The sequence below is a fragment of the Belonocnema kinseyi genome, chromosome 4 (genome assembly GCF_010883055.1).
Source record: "Belonocnema kinseyi isolate 2016_QV_RU_SX_M_011 chromosome 4, B_treatae_v1, whole genome shotgun sequence".
NCBI classification, from domain to species: Eukaryota; Metazoa; Arthropoda; class Insecta; order Hymenoptera; family Cynipidae; genus Belonocnema; species Belonocnema kinseyi.
In genome coordinates this window covers 67,314,975-67,332,073 of record NC_046660.1, presented here as the reverse complement: position 1 = coordinate 67,332,073, position 17,099 = coordinate 67,314,975, and the positions used below count along the sequence as shown (strand labels likewise).

The following is a 17,099-nucleotide window of genomic DNA, read 5'->3' as shown; positions in this document are numbered from 1 at the left end:
ATTTTCCAGAGACAGATTCTTAAGAGGGTTAAATTTTATACTTGTGAACACTTTAGACAAAATACAATATAAATTAAAAATGTTTCTCAGAAAATCTGTCTCGTCTATAGGAAATATCTTATGTGCTAACTTACTCTAAGTGCATTCATTTACCAGAGAAAAGAAACAGGCTTTCTGGTTCTTTTCTCGGCTTGTCTCACGCCTGTCTCGTTTTTTCCAATAGAAATATAAGAGAGTTTGAGAACAATAATAAAAATTGCGAAATATAATTTTAAATTTAGCGATTAGGCCTTTATGGTGAGGCGGTGTTCTTCTTTACCAAGCAAAAAGCGTTGAGTTCTACATGATCCCATAATTAGATGAGCGCGGGATACGCGATCATCACAAGTCAAAGTTCCACGAAAATTCAAATCCAATAAATGAAAATACTCAAATTACTAATAAAATTTGTTAATTTTAGCATGAAACAAAGTAAAAATATCAGTCTTTAGTTTACAAAAAGAAAAATATGAAGTACGTTCAGTTTTTCTTTCGTAGTTCTGAATTTCATAACATCATTGTTTACTGAAAGAACGTTCCAGTCCTTTGAATTAAAATTAAAAATGTGGGATAAACTTTTTTTTCTTTTTGAATTTAATTCAATTGTTTTCTATTATAAACTCAAGTACTTTTTTTCAAAATTCAACTGTTTGGTTCAATGTTGAAATAATGTTTAATTAAAATTTATTTTATCGGTTGAAGATTCTTCTCTTCGTGGTTGTAAATTGAACTTTTTTGTTAAAATTTTGTATTTCTTAAGTTGAAAATAAAATTTTTCAACTCAAAAACTAGCTATTTTATTTTTGGTAAAAAACTTATATTTTTATTTTAAAAAATGACTAGTTTGTGAAACATTTGTCCTTTTCGGTTGGAAATAAAAGTAATTGGTTGAAAGATGAACTACTTTTTTTAAAATCATTTGTTTGTTGAAGACTCATCTCTTTGGTTGAATTTTTTTTCCATTGAATATTAATCATCTGAAAATTTAACCATTTCGTTTTGGGTTGAACATTTTTGTTAGTTAATAAATCAACCATTCGATTAAAAATTCCTATATTTTATTGAAAATTTGTCTCTTTTCGTTGAAAATACAACACCCTGGTTGAACGATAAAAGACTATGTTAAAAATTCATTTGTTTGTTGAAGACTCACCTCTTCGGTTGAAAATAAAACTGCTTTGGTGAAAATTTGTTTGTTTTTTCGTTGAAAATTAATTAACTGGAAATTTAAGTATTCCATTTTTGGTTACAATTTTGTAAATTGCTTAAAAACATCAACCATTAGGTTGAAAATTCATGTATTGTATTTAAATTCGTCTATTTTGGTTGATAATTAATATTGCTGCTTAAGAATTCATCTTTATGGTTAAAAAGTAAGATTTTCAGTTTAAAATACTATTTTTTTTTAGTTGAAAATTTATTGATTTTGATTAAAAATTTAACTATTTTGTTAAAACTTTCTTTTGTTTGTTTCGAAATTATTTTTTCAACTTAAAATTAAACTTCCATTGTATACAGTTTTTATTTGAAAATACAACTATATGTTTGAAATTGGTTGAAATCTTACCAATCTTGTTGAAAATTTTTTTTTTGTTGGTTGAAAATTAATTTTTTCTGTTGGTTTAAAGTGAATTTTTTTTACTGAATAAAATTATTCCATTTTTTTTTAATTTATCTTTTTTAGTTACAAAATTAATTTTTTTGGTGACAATTAAACTATTTTGTTAACTAAAAATGTAACTATACCATTGTTGGTTGAAAATTAATTTTTTTTTAATTCATTTTTTTTCAGTTGAAAATTTGGTTTGTTGATAGAACATTATTTTGCTTGAAAGTTCATCCTTTTGTTTTAAAATTCATTTGTTTCGTTGAAAATTTAAATATTTTGTAGAAACGTAGTTTTTTCGGGTGAAATTAATGTTCTTTTACTGAAAATTTACCTAATCCATTTTTGGTTAAAATTTTATTTTTTATATTTGAAAATGAACTATGTGGTAGAAAATTCAGGTATATTGTTAAAAATTTGTCTTTTTTATAGAAAAATTATTTTTGTTTGTAAAGTCCTTCCTTTGGTTCAAAAATTAACAGATTTTGTTTAAAATTTGTATTTTTTTGTTGAAAATTTAACAATTTTGTTGTAAATCTGTTGTTTTTTCAGTTGAAAATTTACCTTTTTAAATTGAAACTTTAACTATTTGTTTGTAAATCCATTAATTTTGTTGAAAATTGGTCTTTCTAGTAGAAAATTAATCATCTTGTTTGAAAATTGATTTTGTTGATTGACACGTAAATTATTTCATTTTTAGTTCGTAATTTATATTTATTAGTTTAAAATTCAATTATTTAGTGTAAAACAAAAACAGAAAATTATGAAAACACGTACTTTGAAACGTTCTTCATATTATATTTGTGAAATTGAGAACTACGGCAAGAAAAACGGACCAGTAATTAAAATAATAAATTTTTTCTTTTAAAACTGTATTAATTTCTTTCTTACTTTGTTTTAAGAATAGACTATAAACTATTATTATTAATTTGTATAAAAAAAGATCTTTGAGCTTTGACTAAAACATTGAGCGCTACCTAGCGGCGAGCAAACTCTCATATTTAAAAATTGAGCGCGAAATGACATGAAATCCCAATTTCCTGTTTTCATATGGAGCATATTGATCACAGAGGAGTTTCGTTATCGGGTGATTGTTATGAATTCTTCTTTACAAAGGGACAAAAACAAGTGTCTTCTAACTAAATCACGCCGACGAATTATAGAAGATAAGACACTTGGAATGAATAATGTACCGTTTCAAATTCCTAACCTGAAACGTATTCGATAAATTGTAATTTCTGTGATTAATAATTGTTCGCTAGTGTGTTTCTTTTTACTAAGATTGAATTAACCTTTGTTGTACCACTTCTTGAAGTGAGAGTCCGATTTATTAAAGAGTTGCGAGAAGTGTCTAAATATGGTAATTATGCTCATAACCTTTTTCTTTGAACTGTCTCATAATTCTGGAAAATTGCATGTATTTCCTATTTTTCAATACTTCTTCGAAAATAATGACGTTATGTTGAATCATAATTTGTATTTGCTTATAGATAAAAGGCCTTTCCAGAAAACTAACATGTATGAGTATCATGCCGACGAGTCAGATTACAAGTAGATTTCGTTGCTTACATTTGGGAACGGGTAAGTGTTCAATTTCCGATTTGAAAGGAGACATCAAAAATCCGATTTAAAAACTAAAAATCCCGATCCTGGTGTCTTTCCTATAAAAGAGAAAATAATAATCAAACATCCAGGTTAATTACCTTTCCTGCTTCAATATACAAAAATCCGAATTTCTTAGTGAATATCGCACATATGTTTCGTCATGAATAATAATCGATCTTCACTAAAGATCAAAGGTTCATTGAATGATAAATGTGGAATTCCTAAAAAGTTAACGATCGCCTGATATTTACAATTCCAGTGCCACTGAAAAATATGGAAAAAGTGTCAACAGATGACATCGATGTCATAGTCAAGGATGTGAGTTTCATTTATTATGCAACAAATAAAAAGTAAAATCAGGATGGCCGCAAAACCTCATTTTTTAAGTTTCCTGATTGTTTCATAATTTTTCATTTCTGACTGACCATTCAGAATTTAACTCTAAATTTCTAATCTTGTAACATTTTTAATATATAATCTTTTATAAATGGAATAAAACAGTTTTTAATTTGAATGTTGAGACTGTTTTACACATTTTTTTAAGCGATGACACTATTTTGTTACTATTTTGAAAAAATAACACTAAAGTCACTATTTCCTTTTCAAAGGGACAGATTTTCAACCAAGAGATATTTTTCAGTTAATAAAGAAGAGAAAAAATCATTAAAAATATTAAATTTTCAAGCCAAAAACATGAACTTTCAACAAGACTGTTGCATGATCAACCAAATAGTTAAAGTTTCAACCAACGTGAATTTTCAATCCAGAAGGTTGGTTTTGTAACCAAAATGATGAATTCTCAACAAAATACACATACATTTTGAAACCAATAGTTTTTTACATTTTTAGTTTATATTTATTCGCTTCTATTCTTTATTATGTAAATAGTTGAATTTTTAAATCAAAACGATCAATTTGTAACCAAAAATGAAGTAGTTGAATTTTCATTGAGAATTAGTTTTCAAGTAAAAATAAAACGAACTTTCTACAAAAAAAGTTTAATTTTGTACCAAACAGTTGAATTTTACAGCAAATTGTTGAATTTTGAAACCAGAGACAAATTTTCTAAAAAAACAAATGAGTTTTTAATGCAAGAATATAAATTTTTAATAAAAAAGTTAATTTACAAATAAATAGTGGAATTTTTAACAAAACATCAATTTTCAGTTTAAAAAATTACTTTTTAAGCAAAAAAGCGGATTGTCAACTAAGATTATGAATCTTCAACCAAAAAAATGTATGTTCAAGTTGATATTTCAACAACAAAAAAAGCTTTTAAATAATTATAAAAAAGTTGGGTTTAACCAACACAGAGAAATTTTCAACAAAATACTTTATTTTTAATAGAAAAAAAATGGATTTTAGACCAAAAAGACGAATTTTCGACCCAAAAATGTGAATTGAAACAAAAGCTTAATTTTTAATCAACACAGAATAATATTTAAAGATAGAGTTGTATTTTTAACCAAAAAGTATGACATTTCTACAAAAAAGGCGAATCTTTAAACGAAAGATATCAATATATAACGAAATTGTTGAATTTCCATTAAAACTAATTTGTTAGTAAAAAAAAAAGAAATTTTGTTGGATCAAATTGTAAAATTTTCAAGCCAAAAACACCGATTTTCAACAACAATTTTGAATTTTTAATCAAGAAGTATGATTTTTTTACAAAATTGTTTAATCTTCAAGAAAATAGATTCAATTTTAAAACAAACAATACAAGTTTCCATTGACCTGAAAAATGGTCATTTTCCTTCTTAAAATTTGTCTTTAAAACCAAAATTTGACCATTTAAAAACAAATAATTTTATTGCCAAATTTCACACATGTAATTTATCTATATTATTATAAATAATTTATTAATCTATTACTTAAAATTTAATAATAGGTTTTCTATAATAATTATCTTTGTCTAATAATTTAGGCAAATTCATAAACTTTAAGATACATATCACGGTTATGTTAATTTTTTAAATTAATAGTCGACGATTGAAATTCTGTTTAAATTTAAATATACTTTCTAATTAATATATTAATTTCTTTTATTCTTTTCCCCTAGCCCCTTTATTAGAATATTTTAATTATTAAGCGAAATATATTTAAAATCTTAAAAATAAAATTAATTTTTTTAAATTTATTATTTATTTTAAAAAAATACTAGCTAACTGTCCTTACTTTTAAGAAAATTAATAATTTTATGCCCATAATTGAGTTTATAAAAATATAAATTGAAGTTGAAAATGACCTGCATCATTGACATGAAAAATGGTAATTTTTTTCTTCAAATTTGGCTTTAAAACCAAAATTTGACCATTTAAAAAAATGTTTTTAAGTTAAAAAAAAATTTATTGCCAAATTTCACACGTATGTAATTTATATTATTATAAATAATTCATTAATCAATTGATTCAAATTCAATAATATATTTTCTATAATAATTCTCTTTGTCTACGAATTTAGGCAAATTGATAAACTTTAAGATACACCTCACGGTTATATTGATTTAATTAATAAAAATTAATAGTCTACGATTGAAATACTGTTTTAATTTAAATTTCTTCTAATCAAGAAGCATGATTTTTTAACAAAATTATTGAATTTTTAATCAAATAGCTTAAATTTTAAACCAAATAACAAAAATTTTTACCTAAAAATAGCTCGATTTGATTTTTTGCAAATTCAACAATTTTATTTAAAAAGTCATACTTTTTGCTTGAAAAATGAATTTGTTTGCGTTGAAAATGAACTTTTTTGTTGAAAATTCACATTTTCAGGTTCAAAAATCGTTTTTATAGGTTAAATGCAACTATTTTTTATTTAAAATCAAAATCGTTTTGGTGAAATATCAACTATTATATTTTTTAATTCATCTTTTGAGTTTTTAAATTAAACTCCTTGTTTGAAGTTAAACTTTTGGTTGAAGATTCATTTTTTTAGTTAAAAATTCAACTGTTAGTTTTTAAATGCATTTTTGCTGAAAATTCATATTGTCGGGTTGAAAATTCATCTTTTTGGCTTGAAAATTGATTAGCTTTACAGAAAAATTTTCTGAAAATTAATTTTCTAGATTGAGTATTCAGCTATTTGGTTAAAAATGTAGGTATTCTGTTGAAAATTCGTCTTCTTTGGTAGAAAATTAATCACCTGGGTTGAAAATTTTGATATTTTCTTAACCATTTGAGAATTAATCTTTTTTGGTACAAAATCAATCTCTTTGGTTGAAAGCTCGTATTTTTATTTTGAAAATTCACCTCTTCTGGTAGAAAGTTCACCTTTTTTGGTTAAAAATGCAACTGTTGCTTGAAAATTAATCTGTGTTTGAGAATTGAACTATTTTGTTGGAAAATCGTCTTTTTTGTTTCAACTGAAGTGTTTTTAATTCAAGTTGACAATTTTTTAAAAACAAAATATAAACTATTACATTTATTATCGATAACTCATCTTTGTGTTAAAAATTCAAGTACGAAGATTTTAAAAGGATTCAATAAAATTTATAAATAGGTTACAAAAAGCAGCACTTTCTTACAAAAATTCCTTGACTTTTGCCTTTTTTCATAATCCCTGACTTTTTGTGCACGTTTTCTGACCAACAAAATTCCCTGATTCCTCTTGACTTGCGGCCACCCTAAAAGTATAATTACACCTAAAAATAATTCACTTGTTTAATTAGGTTGGCGATAAAGGTTTAATAACTTTAAATAGACCAAAAGCTCTAAACGCACTGAATCTATCAATGGTTCGAAAGATCTATCCAGCACTGAAACAATGGGAGTCTTCCAAAAAACTTGTTATTGTCAAAGGTGCTGGAGAAAAAGCTTTTTGCGCTGGAGGCGATGTCAAGTCTTTAGTAATCGCTTTAAATGAAAAAGATGGTCATAAATTGGGCCAGGAATTCTTCAGAGCTGAATACACGTAAATAAGTCGAATAAAAATATAATTTCTTATTTCAAAATAAATTTAGAAATTAATAATCCTAAAATTTTGTTTAGAATGAATCATCTCATTGGCACATATAAAATACCGTACATTGCTCTCATAAATGGCATAACAATGGGAGGCGGTGTTGGATTGTCTTTACATGGCAAATATAGAATTGCAACAGAAAATACTGTATTTGCTATGCCCGAAACTGGAATTGGATTATTCCCGGATGTGGGTGGCACGCACTTTTTACCGAGATTGAGGGGTAAACTGGGTCTCTATTTGGGACTTACGGGCCATCGATTAAAAGGTAGCATCTTTCAGAACGTTTTTAACCCCCTAACAGTACACTGGTGCGAATTCGCACCCGAAGTTTGTTTATTTTGTTGGCATTTACGCAAACACAGCTGCAGCGGATTATCCCCACACATATTAAATATATATGTTAAATAAATTAAATATTTAATATTAACATTGCATACAAACCCATTCGCACCAGTGTTCCGTTTACGTATGCTGGATCAGAGTATACCGTCTGTGAGTTAAAATAAATGCAGGCCTCACAGGTGTTCAAAGTGTAGCCATTTTTAAAGAAATTCAAGTTAAATTCAAATGGATCCGAAAAAATTTTTAAAATAAAAGAAATTGCATTGTTCACCGTGAAATTGGAAAGAATTTAAGGGAATTTAAGGTAAGTGAGAAGAATTTTGATGAAATTCATAAAAATTCAAGGTGAATTTTAAAAAGTTGAAATGAACCTAAAAACAATTTGTGAACATGAAAATTCTTCATTGATTTCAGTAACTTTTAAATAAGTTTAAAAATATTCAAGGGAATTCCAAAGAATATAATGAAGTGGTTAAAAATTCCAGGTGAGGTTAAAATACTTCAGGATCAATTATATAAAAACTTTTAAAAATTCAAAGAAAATCCATTTTATCAAGTTGAATTGAATTAGTTTAGTAGAATTCAATGGAATTTACTGGAATTCAAGGGAAATGAGGAGAATTCGATAAAATTAATAAAAAAATAACTACTGAGTTAAGAAAGTAATCAAGTGAATTGAAAACAATTTAGAAATATTTTTAAGAAACTCATTGAATAGCGTAAGTTTGAAATGAGTTTAGAAAAATAAAAACGACATTAAAAATAATTTTTTTTGAAATACCTACGAATTTAAGGTGAGTTTAAAGGACTGGAAGATAAATTAAACAAAAACGTTTTAAGAATCCATTGAATTGAATAAAATTGAGTGACTTTAGAAGAGTTTAAATGAATTCTGAGCGAATTCAAAATGAATTGCACGAAAGATTTGAAAATTTCTTCAAATCTTTGAAACCTTACGACATTCCTCACTTCATGTGAGTAAATTCTTTAAAATCTCTTGAAATGAATTAAATTTTTGAAATCCTTTGAAATTATTTAAGTCTCTTCGAAATGCCTTGGAATCTTACGATACCCTAAAATATTTCAAAGTCTTTGAAAGCCCCTTGAAACTATTGAAATTAATAAAAATCTCGGAATCTTTGAATATTTTCTCAAATATTTCAAATCCTTTGATATCTTTTTAAATCCCTTGAAACTTTTCAAAGCCCTTGCAAACGCCTCAGAATCTTCTGCAATACCCTGAAATATTTCAAATCATTTGATCATTTTGTCAATTGATCCTTAGGATCAGTTAAGTAAAAACTACACAAATTTTTAAAAAATCAACTGAATTAAGTAAATTTAGAAAAATTCAAGTAAAGAAAAAATATTCAAAAGAATTTAAAAAAAAATTAGGAATTCAGAGTAAATTCCAAAAAAGTAATTTCAATTTCTTCACATCTTTGAAAATCTACAAAATATCTCACTTCTCGAAATCCTTCAAAATATCTTAAAACCTTATAAGATCCTGTAAAATCGTTCCGTATCTTCCAAAATTTTCTAAAATTCTTTATCCTAAAATATTGCAATCGTTTTAAAATCCTTCAAATGATTGAAATCAATACAAAATTTCTAAGAATCTTTCAAGATTCTGTCAAATATTTAGAAACCTTTGAAATCCTACAAAATAACTCAATTCTCGTGAATACTTTAAAATCCACCAAAATATTATGAAATCCCGTGAAATCTTATAAAAGTGAAGTCTTGATTCAATTCGAAATTCCTACAAATTAGTTAAATTAATAATGCCTTGGATTTTTTTAATTTCCTGTAACATTTCAATTTAAAAACTCTTGAAAATGCCTTAGAAGTTTTAAAAATACCCTAAAATCTTGAAACCCCTTTTAAATGGTTGAAATCTATAAAAAAATTCGCCGGAATCTTTAAAAATACCCTGAAATAACTGAATATAGGGTCCAATAGGGGATGTAGGGACCTTTCTGTGAGGCATGTAAATGTTTTCTTGATATAATTAATATTTATTTTTTAAGGCATTGACGTTAAACTTGCCGGAATTGCAACGCACTACGTTCCTTTTAATCAACTCGAGGAATTAACTCAAAGCCTATTAGGGTCCAACAATTTAGATATTGATGGAATTTTAAATAAGTACCAGTCACAAGACTTAAATCATGAATTTAGCTTAGAACCTCACATGGAAAAAATCAATCGCTGTTTCTCAGCCACAACGGTTGAAGAAATAATAGAAAAGTATGGATTAAATTTGTATTTCAGAACTCAGGGTGGCCGCTTTAGTCGGAAAAATAAATTCGAACTCTCAAAGCTGAATAATTTTTCATTTGAAATAATCAAAACTGAACTGGAAATTAAAGAACTCAAAGTGGAACTGTTGAATTTTATATTTTAAACATTCAAGCTTAAAAGTTTTTAATTCAGAAACATTAAATTCAAGCAGTCAATAATGTGTAGGGGAAACCTTCCTAAAGTGAATAATGCAACCTATAGTAGATAATAATTAATTAAAAACACTAATATTAATGAAATAATTTAATTTCATTAACAGTTAAGACAATCTACGTGTTCATAAGTTAAACTTAAAATTATTTTTCTTTTACTTGTGCTCTTAATTAATGATTATCCACTGTGGGCTGCAATAAATACGTAAATGTTCAAAATTATATTAATCTTAGCATTTTTAAGTTAGAAACATTAAAAGTTGAACGATTTTAAATTTTGTTTTAATCTTAACAATTTTTAAATTAGAATTTAAATTTTAAGTTGTTTCAAATTAATAATTGTTAAACTATTATTTATGCATTAAAATTGAAGAGTTTCACTTACAAATTAAAAGTTAAAAAAAAGAATAATGAACAGTGTAACGTTCAGAGTTTAGATTTAGAACTTTGAAATGCTAACAATTCAAGGCTGTTTCGAACATTACAGTTTTAAAGGGTTTAATTTTCAATATTTGTTTTATAATTGCTCGTTTTGAATGAACAGTCAAATATTGCTAAATATATATTTTTTAATTTCTAATTAAAAACTTTCAAATCTAATGTGTTAAAAATATAATATTTTACACTGAAACAATATTTAAATAGGATTTGAAATTGAATAAAGGCGTTTAATTATGAATCTATTAGGTATGACATACTTTTTCCGAAAAAGAAAAATCCTTATGTTGAAAAATACCGAAAATATAATTAACGAAATAGAATATTTCCAAAAAATAAAAGTAAATGAAAATAAAAAAATTTAGAATTTTAAAATTCCAGAAATTACAAAAATAACAAATTATTTTAAAACACTAAATTCCGAATTCCTAAAGATTTCGTAAGTTGTTTTTCATTTTCAAACTGCACGCATATATAATAAAATATTATTCTAACATATACAAAATATTTAAAAACCTTTTTTTCGTAAATTTTAAATGTTCTTTTTTATTTCTAGGGATTATATTAATGTTCAATTTAGAAAGCTTTGAAAAATGGTATCACAAAATATTCTTTACTATATTAGTATCATCGAATAATTAAATAATCAAATAATACTGCAATCAAAAGACAAATAATAATCAATAATAAAAATCCACGAACTTTAAGAATAATTCAAACAAATTTTTATTTTACCTTCTTACACTGAAAATTCAGTGCATATTTAGGTAAAATTAATGCGGGTAATATATTAAATTTTAACTGCTTCAAGTTACTAACTTTTCAAGTAAAAGGATTGCATTTTCAACAGGAGAGGTGATTTTTTAACCACATTTAAAATTTCAATCAAAAAGATTAATTTTGTACCAACAAAATTAAATTTTGCAACTAAATACATGAATTGTCAAACAAATACTTAAAGTTTGAAATACAAAAATTTATTTTTCAACCAAAAATTGAATAGTTAAATCTTCATTTTTAAACATTAACTTAAAAACAACAAAATTGTTTAACAAGTGACGAATTTTAAACCAAAAAGATTAATTTTCATCAAAAAGGTTTTAATCAAAAAGATGAATTTTCAAACAAGAAGATTTTAAAACAAAATACAGGAATTTTCAACAAAATGCATAAATTTCCAACGAAATAATTGAACTTTCAACTAAAAAAAATCTCAATCAAATAGTTGAATTTAAAAAAAAGGTCAATTGTCAACCGAAAATAAAATGGTTAAATTTACAATTGAAAGAATTAATTTTCAATCAAACTGATGATTTTTCAACCAAGAAGATTAATTTCTTCCAAAAAAGATGAACTTTCAATAAAACACATGAATTTTCTACTAAAAAAAATGAATTTTCAAACAAGAAGATTAATTTCTAACAAAAAATACTAGAATAAAACTAATTTTCAAAAAAATAGTTAAATATTTAACTGGTTTAGTGAAATTTTAAGTTAAAAAAAGTTTATTTCAAACAAATAACAACAAAAGAAAACGAATTTTCAACAAAATAGTTAAATACACAAATGAAAAATCATTGTCATTTAATTTTATATTGCAATATCAAAGAAAAAAAATTAAGCATACTTTCGAAAAAATTCCGAATTTAAAACAAATTACTTGACAGTTCCAGGCTTCCCATATAGGGTAATTATACCATTTCCGGAATTTAATAATTTTGTTAATTTAATATTTTTGTTGTTTTTTCGTTCTTTAAAATTCACTTTCGAAATATTTCAATTTAATTAATGTTTCAATTAATTAATAATCAGTTGTTTCATTTTTTTCGGTAATTATAATTTTCTGAATTTTTCTTTATCGGTATTGTTCAGTCGAGCATCTATATTTGTTTAACTAAAATAAATCTTTGATACTCGAACTAAAGTCCAATTTTAAAAATCATTAAATAATTAATATTTAGAGTTAATTGTTTAAGTCATCAAGAAGCATTTGAAAAAATAAATTTTTTAAAGTAAAAGATTGTAGAATTACTCACTGTGAACCGAATAATTTCATAACAGAAAAAGTTAAAAATTGAATTTCTGACAGTCCAAGTAATTGGGCAGATTTCTCTTCTAGAAATTTGAAAAAGTCCCGATAAAAAATAAATTCGCTGTTACTTCCCGGTTTTTACCGATCACTTCCCGGTTCAGCGGCCACCCTCCAACTGTTAATTTGTAACTTCCCTAACACTGGAATAAAACATCATCATTTTCCATTTCTGCAACACAAAGGTTGAAAGCAGAGAAATCTGAATGGACGGATTCCGTTGTCAAAGTTCTGAAAAAAATGTCACCAACCTCACTCAAAGTGACGAGAAGAGCTCTTGAAAAAGGAGCCAATCAAAGCTTATCTGAATGTTTAAAAATGGAATACAGATTAGCGTGCGCCTGTCTAAAAAGGGAAAGTGACTTTTACGAAGGTATTTTTATCAAATCTCCCGTATAAATTTATTTTTTTTCCTTAAACCATGTTTCTCTGAACTTTTTTTTTGTCGCTTACAGGTATTCGAGCCCTTCTGATCGACAAAGACCAGAAGCCAGTGTGGAATCCAAAAACTTTAAGTGAAGTCACAGACGAGTACGTCAATAAGCGATTCGCTCCACTGGCGGCAGATCTGGAGTTAGTGCTTTCAAAGTTGTAATTAATTCTAGGGTAAGCTCGAGATCACTATATTTTCCTATCTCTCGATGAATATGCAAATTTGATAAAATTCTGAACATTGTTTTATTAAAAACCAATTTATAACAAACATTCTTGACTCATTCGCCAATCTCTGACTCACCTTACGAAAAACATATAACAAAATAAATAAAACTGATTCTAAAGAAGTTTGATTTCATCCTGTTCAGAAGGCATTGACGTGTTGCAATTACAGAGTGCGTTTGCGTAAAATGAATCAAAAAATTACCTTCGGTATTTACAATTCTCTGAGTGCATCGAACTCGTTTCATTTTAGAAGCCTAATCACGCAGCAGAAAACCTATTTTGTACAATGAAAACACTATCATTCATTCTATCAAATATAGTTTAAACTTCGGCAAAACATAAATGGGTATAATTAGTTTAAATGGGACTCAAATCAGAACGCACAAACGAATTCTGAAGAAAGTGAAAAGCATTTTGGAAAACGGATATCAAAACGGTGATGATGTGCTCGTGACTTTGCAGAGGAAGTAATGAATCTTCAGAGATATTGCTACTTCTTCGTGAATCACTTTATTAATAGTATTTTATTTATCAAAATGTTCGTTCGTATCGTTTCTCAAGCATCGCCGATCCCCGCAGCACTTAATTACACTAGTTCTGAAACGACGAGACAAAACCCGGCCTTTCCACGAGGTATTCGGATAGTGTTAAAAAGAATTCTAAATTGCGTTTCCACGCGACGTTATTATCAAATACGCTCGCATCGTTCCACCAATAATTAATAAGTAAATCATCCTCAAATAAGTCGAAAATTTATGGCTAATTCAATTGTCACAGAGCCGTCACTTCGGTTATATTTCGGTCATAAGATTGTACTTTCCCTACTTGTTTTGTTTTCTTTTGCTTTCTTTTTCTTGTCTTTTGATGCATGCGATATATCGTGACTGCCTTTGTTTGCATACAAGCGAAAACACCAGTATGGCACTGACGCTATTATGCCGAAGGAATTAGAGATCGGAAAGAGGGAAAGTAATAAATTACTGGAAAAATGGAGTGTTTTAACTGAAATTTGACGATGTTCAGTCGATGTACTGCGCCAGCCAGCGGAAGCCTTCACCATAACCTTGCCTCTTCAAAACGGAACACATGTATAGTTCCAAAGGACGTCCAGGAATATCGTTACGTGCTACTTTACCCTGCAAATAAATTCCGCATTTATTATTTCGTTCTCAATTTATAATCAGAGAGTCTACCATACCAATGATTTTTAATTTCCGGTCAATTTTTCATTTTACCGGCCAGGTAATGGAATTTTTTAACAAATTTATATGTATATTTTTTAATACTTCAGAGAAAAAAAATATTTTTAAAAAGTATCATAAACTCTATTCAAACAACTTCAATCAGAATACGTGTCAACTTTCAACACATTCACACTGCCACATTTCGTCGCCCGAAAGTTGTAGTACGCCATCATGCCCCTCAACTGTCAAACCGAGAAAATTAGGTTCAAAGTTTAACAATAATATACTCTACAAAAACGTTCTCAAATATCGAAATAAATTAATCGGTCAAAAATAATGCATGATCAAGAACATATTAGTACAAATTTTAATATTATTATGAATGCGTTTTAGCTGATGTGTGCAATTGATTTTGGACATGGCGTAATATGAGATTCAAAAAATTCATTTTTCTCTGAATTATAGTACACCATGTCCACAAAATATTTATAAATGAACTATTTATAATTTATAAAAACTATTTATAAAAGCTTACATTTCTCTATTTTACATATTTGGAATTACATGAGTTATTTGCAATTTATTGAATTTGCAATAATATTTCTTTGGTTACTTTTAAGGTTAAATATATTTTTCAACATTGTTATTTTTCAAATTTAACTTTGGTTATTCATATAAAATATGCGCTACAAAGTTGACATTTTTTCACTTATAGCAATGCAAAAAATAACATGGCGTAATATAATTCTCACTTTTAATTAACGTGACTATTTTCATTAATAATTGTAACAACTAATGAAATAACTTTCAGAAGAAAATGTATTAAAAAACAAAGTTTAACCCTTACCGACCCTAAAAATAAAAACAGTTCAAAAATTTCAAAAAGTGGACATGGCATAGTATAACTCTAGGGCGACGATTTTACAAACTCCGGTTTTAGTGAAATTCTAAGCATTTTGAATATATTTGTGGGCCCTTCTTCATACTATTTAACTTCAAACATTCCACTTTTTTTCATTATTCTTCTACCAAAAATTTGTTAAAACTGTTAAATTAGGTCTATTTTCTAGAACTTTTTTTTAGAGAAACAATTTTTTTCTTTAACTTTTTCCGTGCCTTCGTACTTTTGGCAAGAAAAGTAATTTTTCATTTTTTACTATTAATATTGGTCTTTTTAAAATTTTACAACGGATTTCCAAAAAAAGACGAGAAATTATATTAGAATCCGAAAGAAAGAGGTAATTTTAACAAAAATTTGGATTAATTTCGGAGAATTCGCATTTTTAAGTTTTTAAATTCAAATACTCATAACTTGATCCGCCTCGAGGTGAAAAATAATTCTTAATACAAAATGAGACTTTCGAATAACTAATTATATCTGAGATTAGAAAACAAGGAAATAACTGCTATAATCAGTTTGTTTTTAAAATTATATAAATTTAATTTTCCTAAAGTTCTTGAAAAAATTCAAAAGATTTTTGGTGATTCCAGATTTGTTGGAAAAGAATCCAGAAAATTGTAAATAGAATTTGTTTCTTTTACAGTAATATTTTACGAAATAAAAAAATATTTGATAAATTTTGAAGAATCTTTCCAAGGTTTAAAATATTTTTAATCACTCCAAAACTTCTTTTTCTAAATATCTTTTAAACAGACTCGAATTTCTCTTAAAATTTTGTTAATTAAAAAAATTCTGCTAAGGTCTTCCACATTTTTAAAAATCTTTTGAAACGTCTTGAAATGTTTTTAAATTTTCTGTAACACTTAATTTTTCAAAACAAAACACTTAAAATTTTCCCAGGATTTCGAAGAAGCTTTATTTATTCTCTCGAAACCTTCAAAAATTCCTGAAGTTCCTTAAAATTTGGTGAAGTTTAACATTTTCCTTTTTTTTTTTCAAATTTTCTAAAAATCTCTTGAATTTGCGCGAATTAAAAAAATGGTTATCTTGCCAAATTGAAACATTTTGCTTTCAAATCTTTTACACTGTTTTTCGAAATTTTAGGAAATAATTAAAGATATTTTTTCAATTTTTTCTTCAAATTTATTTTAAAAATTTCCACGAATCTTAAGAAAATTCTTTTTTGAATATTTTCAGAACTTCTAAAACTTTGTAGTATCTTTTAAAAAATTCTAGTTTAACTTAAAACTTTTAACAAGTTCTGCGATATAAAAACAAAATTTCTTTAAAATCTTTCAGATTCTTCTTTGACAATTTGAAGATATTACAAAATTAGCGCAAATTCAAATATTTTGTTTAAATTTAAATAAAATCCAATATAATAAATATTTTTCAGTGTTCTTGGGATTCTTTCATCCGATTTTTATTATTATTTTCCCATAGATGAGATGTCTTGAAATTTATTCAACTTTTTTGTTCCAAACTTACAAAATGTTTATTATATTAAATGTCATTGAATTTGAAGAAAACATTGAAATTTGCACTATTTTCACAAAATCTTCTTTAAAAATTAATAAAATGCCTTCACCTTGGCTCATTTTATATATAATTCTGATAGCTTTCAAACTATTCCAGAGAGCAAATTTTAACTCATATAAGTAAAATTCGAAGAACTTACGATATATCATAGAAGTCCAATTAATTTTGATATCATACAGTCTGTCAAGTTAAAGCGTGGGTGGCTTTACTCGCAGTCGGTAAGGTGTATCAACATGATTTTGGTGTCAAAATATTAAGAAGAGCTCCCTCT

At 26.3% G+C, this 17,099-nt stretch overlaps 2 protein-coding genes across 2 annotated transcripts in view; one reads left to right on the top strand and one right to left on the bottom strand.

The window, feature by feature from the left end:
- Positions 1-2,439, bottom strand: part of LOC117170937 (sorting nexin-24-like) — a 10,070-nt gene extending 7,631 nt beyond the window's left edge. Inside the window, exon 1 of the mRNA XM_033357983.1 lies at positions 2,423-2,439. Coding sequence (XP_033213874.1) covers positions 2,423-2,439 — 17 coding nt within the window. The remainder of the gene's footprint in view (positions 1-2,422) is intronic.
- Positions 2,440-2,671: 232 nt separating this feature from the next.
- Positions 2,672-13,316, top strand: LOC117170616 (3-hydroxyisobutyryl-CoA hydrolase, mitochondrial). The gene is made up of 8 exons (XM_033357506.1): positions 2,672-3,005; positions 3,136-3,226; positions 3,510-3,568; positions 6,924-7,165; positions 7,243-7,484; positions 9,592-9,811; positions 12,730-12,917; positions 13,000-13,316. Exons 1-8 carry the CDS (start codon positions 3,003-3,005, stop codon positions 13,137-13,139), a joined length of 1,185 nt encoding a protein of 394 aa, XP_033213397.1. The 5' UTR covers positions 2,672-3,002; the 3' UTR covers positions 13,140-13,316.
- Positions 13,317-17,099: the final 3,783 nt, after the last annotated feature.